The sequence below is a fragment of the Apium graveolens genome, chromosome 9, assembly GCF_009905375.1.
Source record: "Apium graveolens cultivar Ventura chromosome 9, ASM990537v1, whole genome shotgun sequence".
Lineage (NCBI taxonomy): Eukaryota > Viridiplantae > Streptophyta > Magnoliopsida > Apiales > Apiaceae > Apium > Apium graveolens.
In genome coordinates this window covers 131,480,278-131,503,156 of record NC_133655.1, presented here as the reverse complement: position 1 = coordinate 131,503,156, position 22,879 = coordinate 131,480,278, and the positions used below count along the sequence as shown (strand labels likewise).

At 36.0% G+C, this 22,879-nt stretch overlaps 1 protein-coding gene across 2 annotated transcripts; it reads right to left on the bottom strand.

Annotated features, from left to right (window-relative positions):
• Positions 1-11,669: 11,669 nt before the first annotated feature.
• Positions 11,670-18,011, bottom strand: LOC141683784 (uncharacterized). Of its 2 annotated transcripts, XM_074488548.1 has the most exons (5): positions 17,834-18,005; positions 16,192-17,325; positions 14,673-15,427; positions 13,704-13,760; positions 11,670-12,587 (listed from the first exon to the last, which is right to left on the bottom strand). In XM_074488548.1, exons 2-5 carry the CDS (start codon positions 17,159-17,161, stop codon positions 12,342-12,344), a joined length of 2,028 nt encoding a protein of 675 aa, XP_074344649.1. In that variant the 5' UTR covers positions 17,162-17,325; positions 17,834-18,005; the 3' UTR covers positions 11,670-12,341. The 2 variants fall into 2 exon arrangements, with proteins under 2 accessions (XP_074344649.1, XP_074344650.1); XM_074488549.1 differs by lacking the exons at positions 11,670-12,587; positions 13,704-13,760 and adding an exon at positions 13,775-14,230 and having other exon boundaries at positions 17,834-18,011.
• Between the last annotated feature and the right edge of the window lie 4,868 nt (positions 18,012-22,879).

Below are 22,879 nucleotides of genomic sequence, written 5' to 3'. Positions count from 1 at the left end.
TTCCTTTATAATAAAGTTTCTGAACAATTGATGTTATTTTTTCTTGTCAGAAGGATACTTGGTGTTCTTGTTAAACTAGTTTTTTCGTAAAAATAATTATGCAATACAGCATTTCATTTCTATACTGTCGTATATCGTACTATTCAGGTTTAATTAAATATCAAAATTTGGGGAGTTTTGAAAGTTAGTGTTATTCCCAAACAATCTAACAGTAGAATTACATAAGGGGGTTGAATGTAATTCTTGGTTTCTTTTTGAAAACTAAGAAGATTCTTTACCAAAATATATCAATATGCGGAATAAGATATGAAAGTATTCAAGACACAAAGTAATTAAACACAAGGATTTAAAAACTTTCTAGTGAATTGATCTTTTCCACCAGAGATATATATTGATTTGAGAACTCTGTGATGCAAGAATGCACACAGCTACTTAGAAGTAAATTTATAAAAAAAAAAGAACAGAGAAATTCTTAACAGATTTTTCCTTGTCTATATCCCAGTTTAATCGATAATTTTTCTACTTGCTACTCTTGATTTATATATCACCAAGTTACATTTGAAAAAGACAAACGTATAAAACAAAACATTTAGGTCTAATCACATGTTTCTTCATTTCTCTATCCAGCATTTTTGTATTTCTTCAAGTAAGCATGGATATAGAAATGCTTATTTATTCTCATAAACATGTAAATAGTCAGCCACATTCCTTTTGTATATAATCAACCCATATGACTGTCAAGTCGCTTTTAACTGCTATTTGAATTTGTTATCCATTGAGACTTTGTAGATTATCCGTTGTGTCTCTATTGGATCATCCATTGAGAGCATCGTGAGTCATCCGTCGAAGTCTTGTAGATTTATCCGTTGAAAGTATTTCCACAGCAGTTGACACAATTTCATTGATGTCAATGTGCTTTGTCCTTGAATGATGTACAGGATTTTCAGTGATGGCAATGGCACTTGTGTTTAATTGAAGCTTTGTTGCAGTGGCCATGGGAGTTTGCAGATGTGCAATCCATTAGACCAAACTTCTTTAAAAGATCATGAATGTATTTAGTTTGACTAATGAATATTCCATCACTAACTTGCTTAACTTGCGAACCAAGAAAGTAAGTTAGTTCTCCCATCATACTAATTTCATACTTACTTTGCATCAATTTGGCAAACTGTTTGCAAAGTTTTTCATCTGTAGAGCCAAATATAATATCATCTAGATAAATTTGAACAAGTATTCTAGAGACATTAACATTTCTAAAGAATAAAGTTTTATCAACAGTACCTCTTGTGAAGTGATTTTCCAAAAGAAACTTTGATAAAGTGGCATACCATGCTCTAGGTGCTTGCTTCAGTCCATAAAGTGCTTTCAAAAGATAGTAGACATGATTTAGGAAAGTTGGGGTCTTCAAAACCAGGAGGCTGACTGACATAGACTTCCTCCTCTAAATCACCATTCAGAAATGCACTCTTCACATCCATTTGATAGACTTTGATATTGGCATGGGCTGCATAGGCTAGAAAATTTCTGATAGATTCAAGTCTTGCAACAAGAGCAAAAGTTGAATGGTCCAAATAAGTCCATGTGCAATAGTTGCAGTGGTTCTTCAATTGTAGATTCAAGCTTCTTCTTTAATGATGCCTTGATTTGTTTTCCCTTTTGAAAGGCATCACATAGTCCATCCTTTGAGAACTCAACTTGAGGAATGCCTCTTACTAGGTCTTTCCTGCCTACTCATTTATAGTCTTGAAGTTCAGATGGGTCAGCTTCTTATGCCACAATCAACTTTCATCTTGACTTGTTTTGCTGAAAAGACAAGTAATAGAATTTGCATTAGATGAGTTAAAGTTGGCTAGGTACACATTTCCTTTTCTCACTCCTGTGAGAATCACTTTGTTGTTCTTTTTGTTTGTAACAACATAAGCTCCTGAATTAAAGGTTACAGAATTGCCTTTATCACATAACTGACTCGCACTCAATAGATTGTGCTTAAGTCCATCAACTAAGGCAACTTCTTCAATGATGACACTATCTTTTAAAATCAATCCATATCACACGGTATACCATTTGTTGTCATCTCCAAAAGTAATATTTGGGTCAGCTCTCTCCTTGAACCTAGTGAGCAGGGTAGAATCTCCGGTCATGTGCCTTGAGCAACCACTATCCAGGTACCAAAGATTCTTTTCGTTTTTCTGCACACATCAAAATCAAATCAAGTTGATTTTGGTACCCAAGTTTCCTTGGGTCCCGCCTTGTTGGCCTTCTTTTTAGGTTTCCTAAGCTTTACCTCATTTGACTTAGGTGATGGAGATTCAACCTTGGTCATTAGAGTAAGGCTTTGAAAATCATTCATAATTGTAGAATTATCAAGCACATGTTGGTTAACATGAAATGGCATAATATAAGTAAACAGGTTATTCCAGTATGGCATGCTAAATAGCATTTGAGGCATATTAAATGTAGCATAGTAAGGATTTTGTGCTAATGGCATATTAGCAAATTGTGCATTCAAATTTTATGCAGGCATAACATTCATAGGCATTCATAGTAATTATTTAATGACTGTATTATATTTGAGCCATTCCCGATAGGGTTTGCGGAAAGGCTCGACACTTAATAGCATCGTTCACGGGCTGCAACAACAGTGCATTAGAGAATGTTCTGACATGATTAGCGGGATCTCCAGTACCATCATATGCTTTAATGGTAGGCATCTTAAACTTCCTCGAGATGTGGGCATTCATTATTTCTTCAGTGAATGGTGGAGTTGGATCATCGGGATCTCCTAGGGGCATAAGATCGCTCGGATCGGCCCTTGAGACAATAGCCCTTCTTCGTATTGGACCATCCAAGTCTATGATTAGAGGAGGATCTCTCTTCCTTGGAGGAATTGGGGGTCTTGGGGTGAGGTGTGCCGCTAGATCACGCTTCAGCCTTTGGATCTCAGCTTCGTGAGCCCTGATCATCTCTTGTACTTCTTGGGGGTTTATCCCTCGGGTACTTTTGGGGCGCGGGTTAGCATCAGGCATTGGTTCTTTACCAGCACGCCTCCTTCTCGGAGCTACATTGTCATCCGATGATTCGGAGTCTCTTTCAGTGTACGGTCCAGAGAACTCTTGGTCCTCCGGAATAGGAGCCAAGCCGCGTATATAGGGGGTGTATGCCCTTGAGCTTCACTCCGATTAGCATGTCCACTTTCTCCAACCACAGGATATAGGGGCATTACATAAGGGGGTTAGTGGAAATAATAGTTTAATACTCCTACCCAACAGGTCGAGGATTCACAGGTGCATGGAGCTGCTGAAATTGGGAATTAGTACCTTGAGGAGCCGAGGAATTCGTTCCTTGTAGTTGAGGCTCAGTTACTCCTGTTAGAATTCCGCCTTGGGTGGAGGCGTAGGTTGAGTGCGGGGGTATCTCCACCGCTGACGAAATTGGTTGGGTTGTCCTAGCTGGTGATTTTTTAGGGGCGTTATTCCTGCTCCGTGTGTTCACCATGGTTGTTATTATGCTTTCCCACAGACGGCGCCAAATATTATGGATTGAAAACTAGGTCATATTTATTGCTAGGGTTCGTGAGCTTTGAGACTCGATTTGACTGCTCTTGTGTTTCGTGACTCAATCTGCCTTAACAAGATGTGAAGTTATGATGGTTTGATTGAGATGAGAAAGTGGTGATCTACAGTTTTTATATTTAATAATTTATAAATCACAAAGTATATCTCACATTGCGCAATCTGGATCAAATATAGTATTTTATATTTTGAGGATTGGAAGTACAAGCTGGACTAAAATATTATATTTTATAATATAGTGGCTCAGCCAAACATGTAAGTTGGGTAAGATGTCTTGACAAAGACTAGAATGTACCCAAAGATAAATAATAAAAATTTCATCACTGACGGGATGATAAATATTTATTATGCCAGTGGTAGAAAAGAATATTTCACTTCAACCTCATTAACGATGAATCAAAATATTGTCAAGATATTGCATGCATTAGGTGGATCGACATCATTACATGTTTGTTCTTTCTCAGCAATTGCAGTTTCTTCTTCATCGTCATCTTCATCTATTTCAAGTGCTATTGGCTTATATTGAAACATATGTTTTTTGAAATCTAATTGTTTTTCACTATGACATTATTTTAAGATTTCAAATTTATTGTCTTGGCCATATATAATCTTCGTTTGAGGGCAACTAAGTGACTCCTTTTGAGGGCAATACTAAGTCATTCAACTTCAACTTTTATCTTGACATATTTGGCTTGATGAAATTGCTCTTCCCTGGAAGAAAACTTTTTCTTAAGCGTTTCCTCACGAATAACAACTGCCTTGGCATCCTCCTCGAATTTGATCACCTTTGCTTCTACGAGAACAACTATTCGCCATTATTATGCTTCGGCGAAATAAATTATTCACCATTTTTATGTTTCGGCGGAATAACTTATTCATCATTTTTATGCTTTGGCGATAATAAATTCTGCGCCATTTTTATACTTTTGAGAAAACAACTTTGTCGCCATTTTTATGCTTCAACAACTAATCTTTTTCTTCAATTTTATACTTCGACGAACAACGTTTTGGCCAATTTTATGCTTTGGCGACAACATCGTTTTCATCATTTGTATGCTTTGGCGAGAAAAAAAATTCCGCCATTTTTTTGGTTTGGTGACAACAAATTTATTGCCATTTGTATGCTTTAGAGACAAGTAATCTTTCGCCATTTGTATGCTTAGGCAACGACAATTTTTTTGCTAACTTATGCTTCGGTGAATAACTGTTTTGTCATTTATATGCTTTAGCGAGAACTTTTTTCCAATATTTATGCTTCGGCGAACAACTTTTGTGCCACTTTTATACTTCGGCGACAACAACCTTTTAGGTATGGTATCCTAGTATGAAAGATATTTTGAAGTCATTGGCATAACACAAAAAGTTGCTTTGTCGCTCAAGTAATACATTGTTGACAAGGATTTCCACACGATTTGTGGGCATATGGAATGATCACTTAGCCATCGACATAGAAGAAAAATGAGAATTTCACGAATAATATAATTTTTGTGAAATTTTGGGGATTGGGGCCTTAAGAATTTTCAAGGTTGTATAATGTCGATGTGTATTCAACTGTGGTAAAAAAATATGTGTTTAAGCCTCAACAAAAAGCAACATAATTTTACCGGGTCGTTCATAAAAAGAAATGAAGAAGCCTAATAATAATAATATGTATCTATGCATTGACATGAAGGATTGTAGACCATTAGCAATTAGGATAAACAACATCTGATGTTGATGAAAATAAAGACAGATGATACACAAGAGATGGTCAAGTAAGAAGTGAAGCAAGTGATGCTAATGACGAATGAAAGTCAAAACACAAATTCTACAATTGTTAGCATGCGGCTATATACTCTTAGTTAACTCGCTGCCAAAGACTTTCTATCACTTGATCAACTACAAGCTAATACATTCATGTTGATGGATATGGACGATGATTATAGTGGGTCATCACCAGAAGAAGTTAATTTTTAATTACTTGGTGTATGTCGAAGGAGTATGAAAAACACATAATAAAATATAGTAATTTTATTAGGTCATCGAGTGATAAAAAAGCCCAAAAAATGACAATTCATGATCATAAAGTATTCTATAGAATGCATCGGCAGAAGTGGATCTAGCAGCTCAAATAAAACTACCATTAATTTTCCAATGATGCTGGAATAAAAGGTAAAGCAATTATACACTCTTTATTTTTGTTATAGAACCCCACTCTTTCTTAAAGATTTTTAAAACTAAAAGTTTTAAAAATCTTGGGTACTTGTTGATACAATATCATGATTTCAGATATTTCATATTAGATCATCGACATGGCGTATTATTTGGGCCTATAATCTGCTCAAGCAAGTCTGTCGCCAATGACTTCATAATAAAGGGTAAGCCCCAGAACTCAATTGCGAATACAAACCAACATAAGGACTGTTCACTGACGAGGGGTCAAGATATTATTGGGCCTACTTCGGAAGAGTATAATAAGCTCAACGACTTGGTATCAAGATAATGACAGTCCAATGACGAAGATGTTCGAATGATCTGGAATTCCAATTTCCAATAATATTGTTGAGTTTCCACCAAAGCATAGTCACTTCCATAATGAAATTTACTTGCCGCCAAAGCATATCAATGGCCTGAGCCTAACGCCAATCATAAGCAATATTGAATAGAACTACGTGGACTTGATCCCCATAAATAAGGGTATGTTGGCACCTTGAGAGGAATCCAAAAATCATTATTGATTAATCTACTCTTAAGATCAGTCCCAAATATCTCAAGCGTTCTTATTATTTATACCTTTTCTTATTATAATCTCTATCTGAATACTCGATATAAATGTAATATTGGAATTTAGTCCTTGACAAAAATTGGTTTTAACAGAAAGAACAAAGCCAAATATGGGTAGAGAATACCCAATAACTGGGTAGGTACACTCTCAAAAAATAGATAGATTTATTAAATAATACTAAAACAAAGAAAAGTGATGAAGATATGGCTAATTACCAACCAAATGGTTGATAGTCTATAGATCGATGAATAGCAAGTAGGGTCTTAAGAAAGAGAGAGAGAGGAGGCGACTACATAATACATACATACATATATATATATATATTAAAATCCATAAATTCTGGTCGTATGTAAATAGCATTTTCATATAATATTTTTATGACAATACTAAAAGTTTGTTCTTAAGGTACTAGAATCTTATTGTGCTTGGTGTTGGGATCTTATGCGCCTTTTTTATGTTATCCCACGTTAGAAATTTTATTATGATTTAATTTTACGAATTATCTTAAAGAAGATTTTCTAACTGATATTGTTATATGTTCCACATTCCTGGGTGTCTAAATTAGGCCAAAGTTATTTGTATATTTATATTTAAATCTAACTTTACTGATATTGGTGATTTCTATAATTAGACCGAAAATGAAAAAAAATAAAAATTAGTTATCAAACATATTCATAAATTATTTTCTTTGACAGAGTATTTCTTTATTATATAGGGTGCCAGAATCTTATTATTTCGAGATCTTGTTCAAGCCATATTAATAATCATTTTTATGATATGAATTTCATGAATTATTTAAAAATGGATCCAAAGTTATATTGTTATCCAATCACGCATTTTGGGTGTCTAAATTTAAGTCGAGACTAAAAATATTCATATGTTCTTTTTTTAAAAAAATTAAGTATTTCATAATATAAAAATTATCGATATTCGTGATGTCTATATTTAAATTAACACTGAACAAAAAAAGAATTACTCAATAATAAAAATTCATAAATTGATTTCATTTATTTGTTGTATTTTACGATATTTTGTGACCGTAATAGAAGATCGTTCTTGGTGGTACTAGAGTCTTATTTCGATTAGAGCTACCAGGCTCATGTGGGCCTTTTTTATATTCCATAATAATAATGCATAAAGGTGATTATTGAATTATTTAAAAGATACTTTATATTTCAATTTATCTTTTAATATTTTTCACAAAAAGCAAACCTTTTTTCCATATTTGTATTCATATTTAGAAGATCCTGAATATTTGGGTAGATATATACAAGAATATTTCCACAGCAGTTGACACAATTTCATTGATGTCAATGTGCTTTGTCCTTAAATGATGTACAGGATTTTCAGTGATGGCAATGGTACTTGTGTTGTCACAGAAAATTAGATTCTTGTCCACATGTAGACCATAATCCAGTGACTGATTTTTCATCCATAGAATCTGTGGACAACAGCTACCAGCAGCAATGTATTCAGCCACAGCCGTGGAAGTGGAAACTGAGTTTTGTTTATTACTAAACCAGGACACTAGCTTTTTTTCTAGAAACTGACAGGTTTCTTTTGTATTTTTTTTGTCTATTCTACAACCTGCATAATATGTATCTGAATAACCAATTATATCAAAACTAGAATCTCTAGAATACCAAATGCCAAGATACTAAATGAGATTCTCTAGGATCGGCTTGAAATCTAGCACAAAGATAAGTGGCAAACATTATATATGGCCTACTAACTGTTAAGTACAGAAGTGAACCAACCATGCCCCTATAACTTGAAATATCCGCAGACTTTTCAGTAGTGTTTAATTGAAGCTTTGTTGCAGTGGTCATGGGAGTTTTTGCAGATGTGCAATCCATTAGACCAAACTTCTTTAAAAGATCATGAATGTATTTAGTTTGACTAATGAATATTCCATCACTAACTTGCTTAACTTGGGAACCAAGAAAGTAAGTTAGTTCTCCCATCATACTCATTTCATACTTACTTTGTATCAATTTGGCTAACTTTTTGCAAAGTTTTTCATCTGTAGAGCCAAATATAATATCATCTAGATAAATTTGAACAAGTATACTAGAGCCATTAACATTTCTAAAGAATAAAGTTTTATCAACAGTACCTCTTGTGAAGTGATTTTCCAAAAGAAACTTTGATAAAGTGGTATACCATACTCTAGGTGCTTGCTTCAGTCCATAAAGTGCTTCAAAAGATAGTAGACATGATTCGGGAAAGTTGGTGTCTTCAAAACCAGGAGGCTGACTGACATAGACTTCCTCCTCCAAATCACCATTCAGAAAGGCACTCTTCACATCCATTTGATAGACTTTGATATTGGCATGGGCTGCATAGGCTAGAAAATTTATGATAGATTCAAGTCTTGCAACAAGAGCAAACGTTGAATGGTCCAAATTAGTCCATGTGCAATAGTTGCAGTGGTTCTTCAATTGTAGATTCAAGCTCTTCTTTAATGATGCCTTGATTTTCTTTCCCTTTTGACAGGCATCACATAGTCCATCCTTTGAGAACTCAACTTGAGGAATGCCTCTTAGTAGGTCTTTCCTGACTAACTCATTTATAGTCTTGAAGTTCAGATGGGTCAGCTTCTTATGCCACAATCAACTTTCATCTTGACTTGTTTTGCTGAAAAGACAAGTAATAGAATTTGTAATAGATGAGTGAAAGTTGGCTAGGTACACATTTCCTTTTCTCACTCCTGTGAGAACCACTTTGTTGTTCTTTTTGTTTGTAACAACACAAGCTTCCTGAATTAAAGGTTACAGAATTGCCTTTATCACATAACTGACTGGCACTCAGTAGATTGTGCTTGAGTCCATCAACTAAGGCAACTTCTTCAATGATGACATTATCTTTTGAAATCAAGCCATATCCCACAGTATACCATTTGTTGTCATCTCCAAAAGTAATATTTGGGCCAGCTCTCTCCTTGAACCTAGTGAGCAGGGTAGAATCTCCAGTCATGTGCCTTGAGCAACCACTATCCAGGTACCAAAGATTCTTTTCGTTTCTCTGCACACATCAAAATCAAATCAAGTTGATTTTGGTACCCAAGTTTCCTTGGATCCTGCCTTGTTAGCCTTCTTTTTAGGTTTCTTAAGCTTTACCTCATTTGACTTAGGTGATAGAGATTCAACCTTGGTCATTAGAGTAGGGCTTTGAAAATCATTCATAATTGCAGAATTATCAAGCACATGTTGGTTAACATGAAATGGCATAATATGTGTAAACAGGTTATTCCAGTATGGCATGCTAAATGGTATTTGAGGCATATTGAATGTAGCATAATAAGGATTTTGTGCTAATGGCATATTAGCAAATTGTGCATTCAAATTTTGTGCAGGCATAACATTCATAGGCATTCATAGTAATTATTTAATGACTGTATTATATTTGAGCCATTCCCGACAGGGTTTGCAGAAAGGCCCGACACTTAATAGCATCGTTCACGGGCTGCAACAACAGTGCATTAGAGAATGTTCTGACATGATAGCGGGATCTCCAGTACCATCATATGCTTTAATGGTAGGCATCTTAAACTTTCTCGAGATGTGGGCATTCATTATTTCTTCAATGAATGGTGGAGTTGGATCATCGGGATCTCCTAGGGGCATAAGATCACTCGGATCGGCCCTTGAGACAATAGCCCTTCTTCGTATTGGACCATCCAGGTCTATGATTGGAGGAGGATCTCTCCTCCTTGGAGGAATCGGGGGTCTTGGGGTCAGGTGCACCTCTAGATCGCGCTTCAGCCTTTGGATCTCAGCTTCGTGATCCCTGATCCTCTCTTGTACTTCTTGGGGTTCACCCCTCGGGTACTTCTGGGGCGCGGGTTAGCATCAGGCATTGGTTCTTTACTAGCACGCCTCCTTCTCGGAGCTACATCGTCATCCGAAGATTCGGAGTCTCTTTCAGTGTACGGTCCATAGAACTCTTGGTCCTCCAGAATAGGAGTCAAGCCGCGTATATAGGGGGTGTATGCCCTTGAGCTTCACTCCGATTAGCATGTCCACTTTCTCCAACCTCAGGATATAGGGGCATTCCATAAGGGGGTTAGTGGTCACAATAGTTGAATACTCATACCCAACAGGTCGAGGATTCACAGGTGCATGGAGCTGCTGACATTGGGAATTCGTACCTTGAGGAGCCGGGGAATTCGTTCCTTGTAGTTGAGGCTCAGTTGCTCCTGTTAGAATTCCCCCTTGGGTGGAGGCGTAGGTTGAGTGCGGGGGTATCTCCACCGCTGACGAAATTGGTTGGGTTGTCCTAGCTGGTGTTTTTTTAGGGGCGTTGTTCCTGCTCCGTGTGTTCACCATGGTTGTTGTTATGCTTTCCCAAAAACGGCGTCAAATGTTATGGATTGAAAATTAGATTGTATTTATTGCTAGGGTTCGTGAGCTTTGAGACTCGATTTGACTGCTCTTGTGTTTCGTGACTCAATCTGCCTTAACAAGATGTCTGCGTAAAGTCAAAAAACGTAGTTCTGATTTCTGGGGTGAGACCCCTTATATAGGCACGGAGTGCCTTGGAATTATGTTAGGGTTGGGAGACTTGGTGGACAAGTCACAAATTTATAGTGGACTTTGGAGTTCTAAAAAGTAGGAAATTGATTTCTTATCCTATGAGGCCTCTTGGAGGCTGATCCACAAGGACTTATATCCTTTCTAGGACTTTTATCAATAGCTAATTTTCCTCATTTTTATTAATTACGAAAATAAATAATATTCAGGGTTTTGGGCCCTTTCTAATGGGCTTTATTGTTGACCCAACATGGGCGTAATTAATGCAACATTAGTTATGCAGTCGGGATTTATCTTTCTCCCTATTAGTTCTATTCGATCTTTATCAATTCAGTTACTGATTTATCTTGTTATTTTTGTCTTCATGTTTTTGTTTCGCTATTTGGTTTAATTATTTATTTTTATTAATTATGATATATATAACTGTCTTATTGTTACGCTTAGTGTAAGTAAATATATTTAACAATTTTACCTAAATATTTTGAATGGTCGGAACTTCACAATTTCATTTATTTAACTTCACAGTTTATATTTTATATATAGTATGTATCCCAGGATTCTTTTTGTTAAAAGACTTCTTCCATTCCACAGCACTTAAGCTATTTTGTAAAAACAGGGGGTAAACTTTAATTTTACAAATGCTACTCCCTCTTCTCCTTAAATATTTTATTTTCAAAAATTCTCTAAATACTTCGTACTTGTCGTACTTCTATCCAAAAACAAAAGTTTGAAGTTTATTTGAAAGGCTACACTTCTACTGCTATTTCAAAATCAAGAGTTTACACATGCAAACAACACAACTTGACAAAATTTTGAAGATTCACTTCTACTATTTTCAAATTACGAGTTTACACATGCAAATAACACAACTTAATTTCATGCAATTATTAAGGGTAAACAGACAAACAAATTGTTCAAACACAGGAACTAGGACGAGCCTTACCCTTAGGTTATCCGGTCTTGCTCTTTTCGATTTATTCTTTGAATGCAGGACGTTTTTAAAACTGATATGCTTCAGCAGCAGGATATAAAATTTTGGTAGCTCTTGTAGGTGGCTCCTTAATCAGGATTCGTGGACTCAAGTACCAATATAGGCCAACAGAGTAACAGAAACAAACAAATTGATTGACTTGATCTATCCAGTCTACCACATGATAGCTGATAGCTCGAAGAGGATCGAAGTACCTATTTTCTGATGACAGCATTAGAGGAAAATCACATAACCGAAGTTTATACACTCAGGAGCAGAAATGAATAATCTGCTCATCTATCTTGCTGGAAATTCATGCTATAAGAATTAACCAGAAGTCTAGAACTACGGATCAGTCCAAAGATGGCCGATTCTGAAGAAAAGACTTGTTGGTAATCAGTGGAGACGGCTTGGATGAACTACGACAATATTGCTGCTCATAGGCCATAGCTAGCTCACAAATATCTTACCAATAAAAGAATCAAGTAAACTGAGTGCTGATGTCACTTTATTCTCATGGACTTGAATAGAACTCGTGCAAGCAGCTTGTACATGTGCTTTTTCAAGTACATCTTCTCTACTTTCTCTCTTCCTCTAATTCCCATCTCCTGCCTTGCAGATGGATTTTGAAGCATATATTGAAGATGTTTGGAAAGACTGTGAGACCCAGGACGCCCCAAAGGATGAAGAAGACCAGTTAAATTGTGTTCAACAATCTCCTTTGTGCCTCCAGCATCTGTACCAAGTACCTGCATCATATAAACAAGGCAGAAAGGATGGATGTGAAACACTGCTTATTGATCTTTGTGCATATATCAGATGAAATTACTTGCTAATTCTTCACCTCATGGAGAGCTTTAGAAATGTATTTCAGAAAATGAACCATTTTCGGACAGAAATTTTTGTCCTCGTGAAATGTTATAGATAGTTTCCAGATGCTTTTACAGAACCTAGTTCTTTAGTTTGTCTCATTTTTTTGGCCTAATAAAAAGTTGCTAGAATCTGATAAAAAAATAAACTAATTAATTTTTGATTGTTCAATAGTTCGTGCACTTTGCATCAGTGTCGGGAAAAAAATTCTTTTAGTTTAAAAATGGGAAAATTAATTCAAAAGTCCCTCAAACATTTGACTTTAATTGTCTAGGTCCCTCATCTATTTTTAAAAATATTGTGATCCCTAAACATTTCAAAATCTTATTTGCATCCTTCCGTTTAATTTTAATTGACATCAGTTGGTCAATTAGGGTTTTTCAACTTCTTGAATATGAGAGTTTCTGATTCGTTGATGGATTGATGAAATTGAGGGTGTCGGAAATTTTGGGAGGTCAAACCGAAGAGATCCATGTAGATTTCAATTGCGGAGGATGACCAGAATGGTAGTTGTCACCGACCACCGGAAAATAACCATGATTTCCAGCCACCATTATGGCCATCCTACGCGATCGAAACCTAGACCACCCGAAACTTCCTATATTATCAATTTCATCATTACATCAACGAATCAAAAACTCCCAAATTCAAGAAGTTTAAGAACCTTAATTGACTAACGGACCGTTAGTCAAATTCTGATGGAGGGACGCTAATCAAATTTCTGGAAAGTTAAAGTACGTGAACATTGACTTTTTTAGTTCAAAGACCTTAACAAAAAATGACCTATAGTTCAAGGACGTATGAATTAATTATCCCTTTAAAAAAGGGATACAAAATATGAAAATATACATATACATTTTGCGTGAAAAAATTAAATCAAATGCCTTACATTTGAGATTGAAAGTACTTCATGAACACAAGGAATTTGATCGGTGGAATTATTTATAACATATAGACTACTCTAGACAGAAGACATCAAAAAGTTTAGTGTATACCGGAAGACCAAATGCCATTGCCTCAATCGTTACTCTTCCAAATGTCTCTCCTAGTCCCTGCATGCAAAATAAAATAAATTAGATAGGCTAAATAAGGGTATGAATGTCCATGTCAAGATTGACTATCAATAAGGCTCAGAGGCGAATTTGGAAGGAGCAACTCAATGTTGTAATCTTTAACTAGGTCTCAACGTTCAGCTTCAATACCTATGTTCTCAATTAAGATTAAAGCAATATGTTCATAATTAATTTTACTTGTTTTCCAGAACTGTCGTGTAAATATTTTCTGTTGCAATGTGGACAATATAATTTGGCATATATATCAAATATGAAATATGTCTCAACCAGAAATACAGCATAAGGACAACTGTAATATTTAAGTGGCAAGACCCTTTTCCATCATGCCTCTGCAATGTACTCTTAGATGATACACCGGCAAAATACAAAGACAGATTAGCATGTGATGGAAACCCGTAACTTTGAGATCTTGCCAAGGACAGATTCGGCGTTCTTATGAAGGAAAAAAACTGAAAAACCAGAGTAAACACAGGTCACAAATCTAGCAATTATCCGAAGGTATTAAAATTGCACATATCTTGACAGAAGCGGATAGAATTGCTAGATGAAAGTTGCAGAAATTTAACATGAGAAAACATCAAATATAATGCAAGTATTGAGAAAAAATAAACACCTCTGCAAGATGAATAAATGACATTTTAAGAAGAGAAGATATATGATCCATTATACAACACTGTGTTACACAACAAACTATAAGAATAAAAGCTGTACATGTGAATCTGAAGCAATGCAACCCACAGGAAAGCACTTGTAGAGTATGATTGGCCAAATATGAAGTTTAATTTCTAAATATATTGAAACGGGACAGTAGAGCATCATATTATCTATAACCATATGCACACGCTACAATAATAAGATTTCTACAACTTTTATATATCTAGAAAAGATCACCTGAGAGTTTATAACATATACATCTGCCGCTGCATAGAGAGAGGCAACACGTGTAGTTGCAGGAGTCCAGAGCACTGATTTTGATAAATTTGGTTGATCAGATAAAAGCCCGAGTATTGCTTTAACATATTGAACTTTATTGCTCTTAGATCCAACTGAACCAATCAGAACCTTGATATTTTCTGACTTCTTCCGTACACTATCCGAAAACAGTTTCCTCGTGTTGCCCAGACGACGAGCATCAGAGTTATTCATAGACTGATAGTAATCATCCTTTACAGCTAAACCATCAATAGCAACATCATCAAGGGATGATTTTTGTTCAATCAGGTACCGTACTGATTCAAGTAGCAAGAAATGGCCCTTTCCAGGATTTATACTGCTTAATGACATCACAAGCATGTCATCATCTGTCACCCCTAACTCTTCTCTTACCGACTTTCGGAGTAACTGCCTTTTTTCCAGCATATTCTCTACACTAAAAGCTGGGGTATTTAGCGAACAAGGAATGCCTGCTACAAAAGCCAGTTCGTCATTAACAGAAAGTGTAACTAGTGCAGGCTGCATCATTAACTTGATCTTTTCTTCCGCACACCAGGCAAGCCATTGCTTAGACTGCAAATCGGATAGAAAAATTAGCATTCTCACACGACTGAGAACACTCTTTGAACGGTCAAAGTACTCGCGCCTATTTTCCATTATCCACCAAACAATTTGCCGTGAAGCAGTAGCAGTAGAATGGTCAAGGTATTGTTCTGATTCCACAATTAAAAAATAGTCAATAACAGAAAACCATAAACTGATTACCATTGCATATAGGAGAAAATCTTTTATGAGATACTTTAATAAATTAAGATACAATATTGAATGTCTAAACAAGTACAAACAATAATATAATGAAAACAACACCAAGATACCATGGCATACGTAAACTATCAAATTCAGTAGATGTTCTCTTTTAAAAATTTATACTTGTTCGCAACTGTATCTAGTGTATACTTGTAGAAATCCTCCACCATCCAAATTATAAAAAAAAAATACCAGGATGCTCAAGCATGCGTATTTGTTAACACCAAGGGACCACAAAACCTGATTGCCTACTTACAATTCTTTGAAAATCACTTGGTCGAGAGCTTATCTTGCGACGTACTTTGGAAATTTTAAGTTTTGCCAACTTTTCCAAAAGTAGGACCAGATCTTTAAACTGAGAGAGTTATCAGTTATCTCGTTTGAAAACTGATTAAACAAAGCAATTGAGCAATGAGATCTTATTATCCTACTCTAGGCATTCCGAGGTTAGATAAAAAAAATTACATATGAAGCTTATATTAAAGATCAACGATGACTTCTATCTGACAATAGAATATCATAAAAATCATTAAATCTATCCACATAATTAAATCACAACCTAAATGACATGCATCCAAGTATTGGGTAATAAATCGTATACTTTTTTCCATGCAAGAGTTATAAGTTCAATTTTAGAAGAGTTCATGGAAAAACTATAGCAAAATGCTACCTATCCATGATGCACAGACTGCCGATCCTGCAATGACAAGATCTGCTTTCATAGCTTTTTTGAAGCTAACTTTCTCTTTATCTTCTACTATTTTAATCTTTCTTCTAGCAAGCTCAGGCATCAAACCACCCTTTTGGCTAAGAACTACGGCAGAAACAGTAGCCCCGCAGCTAAGCAGCTCAGTTGCTAATTCCATCATTGAAAGAGGAGCTCCAGTCATAGAAAGCTCATGAAATATCAACACGAACTTTCTGGACCAAACAAGACGTTGAAATTCGCTCCTCCTGTCACAGGTTCCCGACCTCCTTTCAGGACTCCACTCCAGAATAATATCCTCTAGAGAGGCAAAGGGACCAACAAGAAGCCCGTAAGAAGAGTTGCTCCTAGGAATGTCCTCTTCCACTTCTTGCACCTCAATATTAGTGTTTTCTGTATGTAGAGGTGTTACTTGCTTACCTCGAGCCCCCCTGCGTGAACTGCGTCTAGATCTCTTGCTCCTCTTCTTTACAAGCACGGGAGAATGAGATGAAGCATCTTTCCCCTTCTTATTCATAATCACATCCATCTTTTCTGAATCAGAATTATTTTTACCAATCTGTATCTTAGTTGACAAAGTATCTTCGTCTACAACCAAGGCCCGACGCTGACCTACCTCAGATACAGGATCTTCATCACTTTGATTACCAAAAATTCCTTCCTTATTGTCCCCATGAGCCCACCTTGATTGGATATAAAACCCAGCATAAGCCCAAAGAGTGATCAAAAGCAGCCACAACACAATGCGATTGCTCCGAAACCAACTGGCACTAAAAACACTACTACTTCGACCTTCCTTTCGCGGTGTTCGGCTAGAGTTAATTCTCCGAAACGAAGGAGAATTCCTCGGACTTGATCTTCCTGATAATGACGACTTCATCTGTTTTCCCAAATTTCTTTGCAAATCCAATCTATTCATATTCACTTCCTCCATTACTCACTTTAAAAAATACGACAATCAGCAAACAACCGCACACCACATTATTTCTACCAAACCTTTATTCCAAAAAATCAACACCGCTCCCAACATCATCCAACAAAACCTCTCAACTGCACCACAATGCTTCTCGTGCAGCTATATAAATATAAATTCAAAATCTACACAACACGGAAACCAGGCATTAAATCCAAAATCAGTAAATCTACAACTAGATATAATTTTATCAGATAAACCAATACACAAGTCAATGCATACTTCACAAATAGCATAATACACACCGATTATGTATAATTTCTTCAATCTTCGTGTTTCGCCTTTACTCTCAGCTAATGAATAGAACTAAAATTTCATTTACTCTCAGCTAATAAATTGAACTAAAATGCCGCGTAATACAAATAACCGACATTAATAAAGCTCTGTAATGCACATTCCAAACACAATATGAAAGTAATTTGTACACACACACACACACAGAGAGATTAAACCTAATTACTTAATTGAAACATATGGAGCTGAAATCAAAAGCCTGGGAGCTAGTAGAACAGCAGAGGAATGAATGATTAGAGTGATTGAGATTCGAATAATGATAATTAAATATGTGTGCATATAAGTTGAGTATAGGTAGTGAAAAAAAATAAGTGGAGTGGATCTCTTAGTATGACTTACTTGTTTAAGTTAGATCGCCATAGCTCAGAAGCTACTGGAAGACTTTTAGGACACAGATGCAATATGTAATGTATCACATGCGTGTATAAATAAATTATGTAGAGGGAGGGTAGTGAATAGTGAATACTACTGAATAGAGTGGAGAGATACGTTAAGGATGTAAGGAGAGAGATAAATAAATATGGTTAAAATATTCTCCTCTTAGAGAGAGAGAGAGGGTGAGAGAGAGATATTTGAAGAGAGACGGTGAGACCGGTGCGAAGACGGGGTTTTAACTTTTGACTTTTTGGCGGGGTAAATTAAATCTCTCCATTCTAATTGCCAATTAAAATTTTTTTCCATGTAGTTTAGGATTTTAAAAATAATATTTTAGTAATTAATATTTTTGATAAAATTCAATTTTTAATTCAGAAAAATATATAATAAAAATAATTTGTAAAAAATAGAGGGAGTCGCAGTTACAAGTCAAGTTAATTCAAATTTTATTGAAATTGATATATTTTAAAAGTACGACAATTATGTTCTAAAATAAAACTTATGATAACTGAGGGATAGTTTTAAATTTTTGAATAAATATTACAATTTAATCTAATATATTAAATACGACAACTAGTTACGAGCGTCATTTAACTTTTCATGTGTGTGTTTGTTTAAAGATATATATATATATATAGTAATGGTCAAATAGAAATCAATCCTAAAATAAAAACTAAAAAGTCATCATAACCATCCATTACTTTCTTATAACTTTAAATCTTAGCCACTCATTTAATTTAATTAAAAATATAAAAGAGAGAGATTCTATTCACTAAAATTCATAACCGGTTTTTAGTTTCTCTCTCTTCGTCTTTCTCTCTTGTTCTTCCGTGTCTTTCTCCATCTCTCTCTAGTTTTTTGGTTTTAATCCATTAAACATTGTTCATCTAGTTTCGGAAAAGAATTAGTTGATTGTTGATTTAGTTTTTTAGCTTCGAAAAAGAATAGCTTCGGAAACTTTGTTGAAAACACAGATTTAGATGTGGTAACCAATGATTATTTTAAGATGGAACAAGTATCCTTAAAACTGACCACAATTTGGTTTGATTTTCGCCAAACAGTTGACAAGGTTGGGGTAGAAATGGATAGGCTTGAGCATGTACACGGTACTATAAAGAATTTAAATACAGAGTTGGATGCTTATGATGGATCTATTGCCAGTTTTATGAAAAAGGATCATATTGCTGCAATGGCCGGTCAGCAACCTGAAGGAGAAGTGAACATTCTTCCACCTAATGTTTGTAAGAACAAAGGAAACTACTTTAATATTTGAAATTTGAATCATATCGTCATTCTTCAGTTTCCGAAACTGAAAGTACTAAAACATTAACACTGCTTCTTCTAAAATGTTAATATCACACAGAGATTCCAACTATTTAAATTATATTTTCCAAAGATAGAACATAATAGAACTAGTCTTGTACAAATTTGTTCTTTGCAGCTTCATCGAATGTACTTGTCAAGTTTTTTGCAAAAGTCACATATTTTGATATTGTAGCAAATCAAATAGAAATGCTCATATACATTAATTGGGAAAAACACCTGCAATAAATTTGGTATCAGATTTGTAAATATGGCAATAATATCCTAGCCAATCGAATAGAAATGCTCATATAGTAAATTTGAATTTTACCATGTCCATACTATCAAGCCTTGTCCTCTTGAATTTTTCAAGCATCCTATCCATATTCTCAGCAAATATCGGATATGTTGCAGTAACGCTCTTGTCAGTATCCAAACTTGGATGTTGTTAAATATGTATGTTTTGAAATTAGAACTGGACATTTGATAAATAAGTTTATAATCTTTATGAATATTAGTGGATAGATTGATTACCACAATCAATAGTACAGAATATACGCAATGGAGATTCCTCTGGCTTTTACTTTTCATTATCATTCAGAATAATTGTGTATGTGTCGATTACTGCACTTGCTAAATTATTGTTGATTTTCAAAGTTTGCATATCTTCCCTTATGAAAAAGAAATCATTCATGCTAAACATCATCTCCCTGCCAATATTTAATTGCTTATTGTACGACTTTAATTATATACTTCATTGTATAATTGAATACAACAAATATGGAATACTTACATTAAATCTCTTTTTTGTAGTGTAAATCTCCATAATCCAACCTCCTGACTTGTAAAATTTGATTCAATGTTTATCATTCTGCCAACATATGGTGATTTTCCGAATCTACCCAACTTTTGGAGACGTGTACTTTTCTCTCTGATTGTTGGCTTAGGAGTAACGCAATCGGTACTCTCTTCTCCATATATATCTTCATCAATTCCAAGAGAAAAAGATGGAATTCCATCATCGTCTTATTCTGCACCAATGTTGGAAAGATTTCCTTGTGTAGCTCTCACATATTCAACAAGATAATCTACCAATTCTTCATCAAATTCTTCATCTCCAAATTCAACATCTGTTTCATATGTTTGTTGTTACCTTTTCTGATTTGATTACTTATTTTTCTTTGCAGCAGTATCGTCTTGGCTCTTTGGAATAAATATATCATTGATCAAGTCTTTAATCATCAATAAGTTCTGATTTTTTGAATCTTTTTCTAATGCACACTTCATATCCGTATCAAACAGAATCTTTGATTGAATTAAATCATTTTCTCTCTCTCTCGCAATTTTTCAATTTCATCATGTATATTTAATATATTTTAGGAGACATTATATAAGATAGAATACAAGTTGTAGTTAGTGATTAATAAGCAAAAACTGGTGATTAAACTGTCAAGTATTAGTGATTTTATAGCAGTAAATTAGTGATTAAAGTTCAAGAACTAGTGATTAAAATATTAAATTTTAGTGATTATACCTTTTCCTCATTTGTTTTTTTCCTGAATCACTCTGCGTAATTTCCATTTTTTTTTCAGCGTCTTTGTCACCCTGTGTTTTTTTTAATTGTTAGTAGTGGTTTCGTATGCAATACAGTATTAAGCTCATTGATTTTTAAAATTACCTGATTTTGATCTTTGATAATGATAGGGATAAATAAATTATGATTGTATAATTAAATACTGCATTAATTGTACAAACTGTGGGCTGCTAGGCCCAATAAAAAGATATATGATACTCAGACCAGAAAGGTTAAGCCTGATGGACCAGATCAGGCCTGATGGAATAAAAAAGGCCCAAAAGCCCTGATTATTAATTAATTTCGTAATTAATTAATAAGGGACAAATCAGATGTTGAAAAGAGTCCCGATAAGGATATAAATCCTTGGAGATTAGCCTCAAGGGGACCTAAAAGGATAAGGAATCAGTTTCCTACTACCTAGGACTCCAAAGTCCATTCTAATTATGAGACTTGCCCACCAAGTCTCCTACACCAAGTCCAATTCAAGGACTCCCAACATCTATATAAGGGGTCTCACCCCCACCAATCAGAACTACGTTTTTTGGCTTGATTCTCTAATTCACAGAGATACGTAGGCATCTCGTAAAGGCAGATTGAGTCACGAAACACGAGAGCAGCCATTAAAGGCCTTGAGCTCCCGAATCTTAGTATTAAATACAGCAAGTAATAACCTTGGTTTTTTATCCATAACATTTGGCGCCGTCTGTGGGAAAAACGGAACAACAACCATGGCGAGAACACGGAGAACAACCAGCACTCTGGAGGAGGGAACACCATCAGGGACAACCCAGGTGATTTCATCAACCGTGGAGGTTCCTCCCCATTCAACTTATGCATCTACTCAGGGGGAAGCCCAGACAGGGGCAACTCAACCTCAGCCACAAGGGACAACTCCCCCGACTATTCAAGGTACGAATCCTCAAGTTCAACAAGTACATATACCTGTGAATTCTCGACCCGTCGGGTATGAATATTCAACTGTTGTTACTACTAACCCCCCTTATGGGATGCCCCTTCACCCTGAGGTTGGAGGAAGCGGATATGCTGGGCGAAGTGAAGCACGAGGGCGGTCGCCCCCCTATATACGAGGTTTGGATCCTATCCCTGAGGATCGGGAATTTTCTGGTCCATACACTGAGAGAGACTCCGAATCTTCGGATGATGAAGTGGCCCCGAGAAGGAGGCGTCCTGGAAAAGAGCCAATGGCCGATGGAAGGCAACGCCCCCAAAGCACCCCAGGGGCGAATCCCCAAGAAGTGCAGGAAAAGATCAGGGCTCATGAGGCTGAAATCCAAAGGCTGAGGCATGATTTGGAGGCTTACCAAGCCACCAGACCCCACATACCTCCTAGGGGGAGAAATCCTCCTCCTATCATAGACCTGGATGGTCCGGTAAGAAGAAGGGCTGCTGTCCCAAGAACTGATCCAAGCAATCTCCTTCCCCTTGGGGATCCTGATGATCCAACTCCACCCTTCACAGAAGAGATAATGAATGCCCATATCTCAAGAAAATTTAAGATGCCCACTATCAAAGCCTATGATGGCACGGGAGACCCCGCTAATCATGTTAGGACATTCTCTAATGCACTGCTGCTGCAACCCGTGAATGATGCTATAAAATGTCGGGCCTTCCCTCAAACCCTGTCGGGTATGGCTCAAAGATGGTACAGTCGCCTACCCCCAAATTCTATTGGATCATTCAGAGAATTAAGTCAGGCTTTTATTAAGCAATTCATCAGTGGAAGAGTCCATGAGAAAAGTTCAGCATCTCTTATGAGTCTTGTGCAGGGAGCTAAAGAATCCTTAAGAGATTACCTAAATCGTTTTACAAAGGAGGCTTTAAAAGTCCCAGACCTTGATGATAAGGTAGCCATGATAGCGCTGCAACAAGGAACTAGGGATGAGTTTTTCAAGATGTCTTTGGCCAAACGACCCCCTGAGAGCATGTTGCAGCTCCAAGAGAGGGCAGGGAAGTATATCAAGGTTGAAGAGAGTATGAGGAAGACCGTAGTAAGTAATGAGCCCACTGGAGGCAAGAAACGAAAAACTGATTTGGAGTACATCGCTAAGGATAAGTATCCTAGAACTGAACAAAACCCTGATTCAACCCCCAAGAAGGGAGGACCTGGGCAA

Excerpts from the sequence above, each read along its gene's own strand:
- LOC141683784 (XM_074488548.1), bottom strand. The coding sequence starts at position 17,161 with ATGGAGGAAGTGAATATGAATAGATTGGATTTGCAAAGAAATTTGGGA. Across the intron at positions 15,428-16,191 it reads AGTCTGTGCATCATGGATAG|AACAATACCTTGACCATTCT; the intron begins GTAGCATTTTGC and ends TTGTGGAATCAG. Across the intron at positions 12,588-13,703 it reads CAATGGCATTTGGTCTTCCG|GTACTTGGTACAGATGCTGG; the intron begins GTATACACTAAA and ends TATATGATGCAG.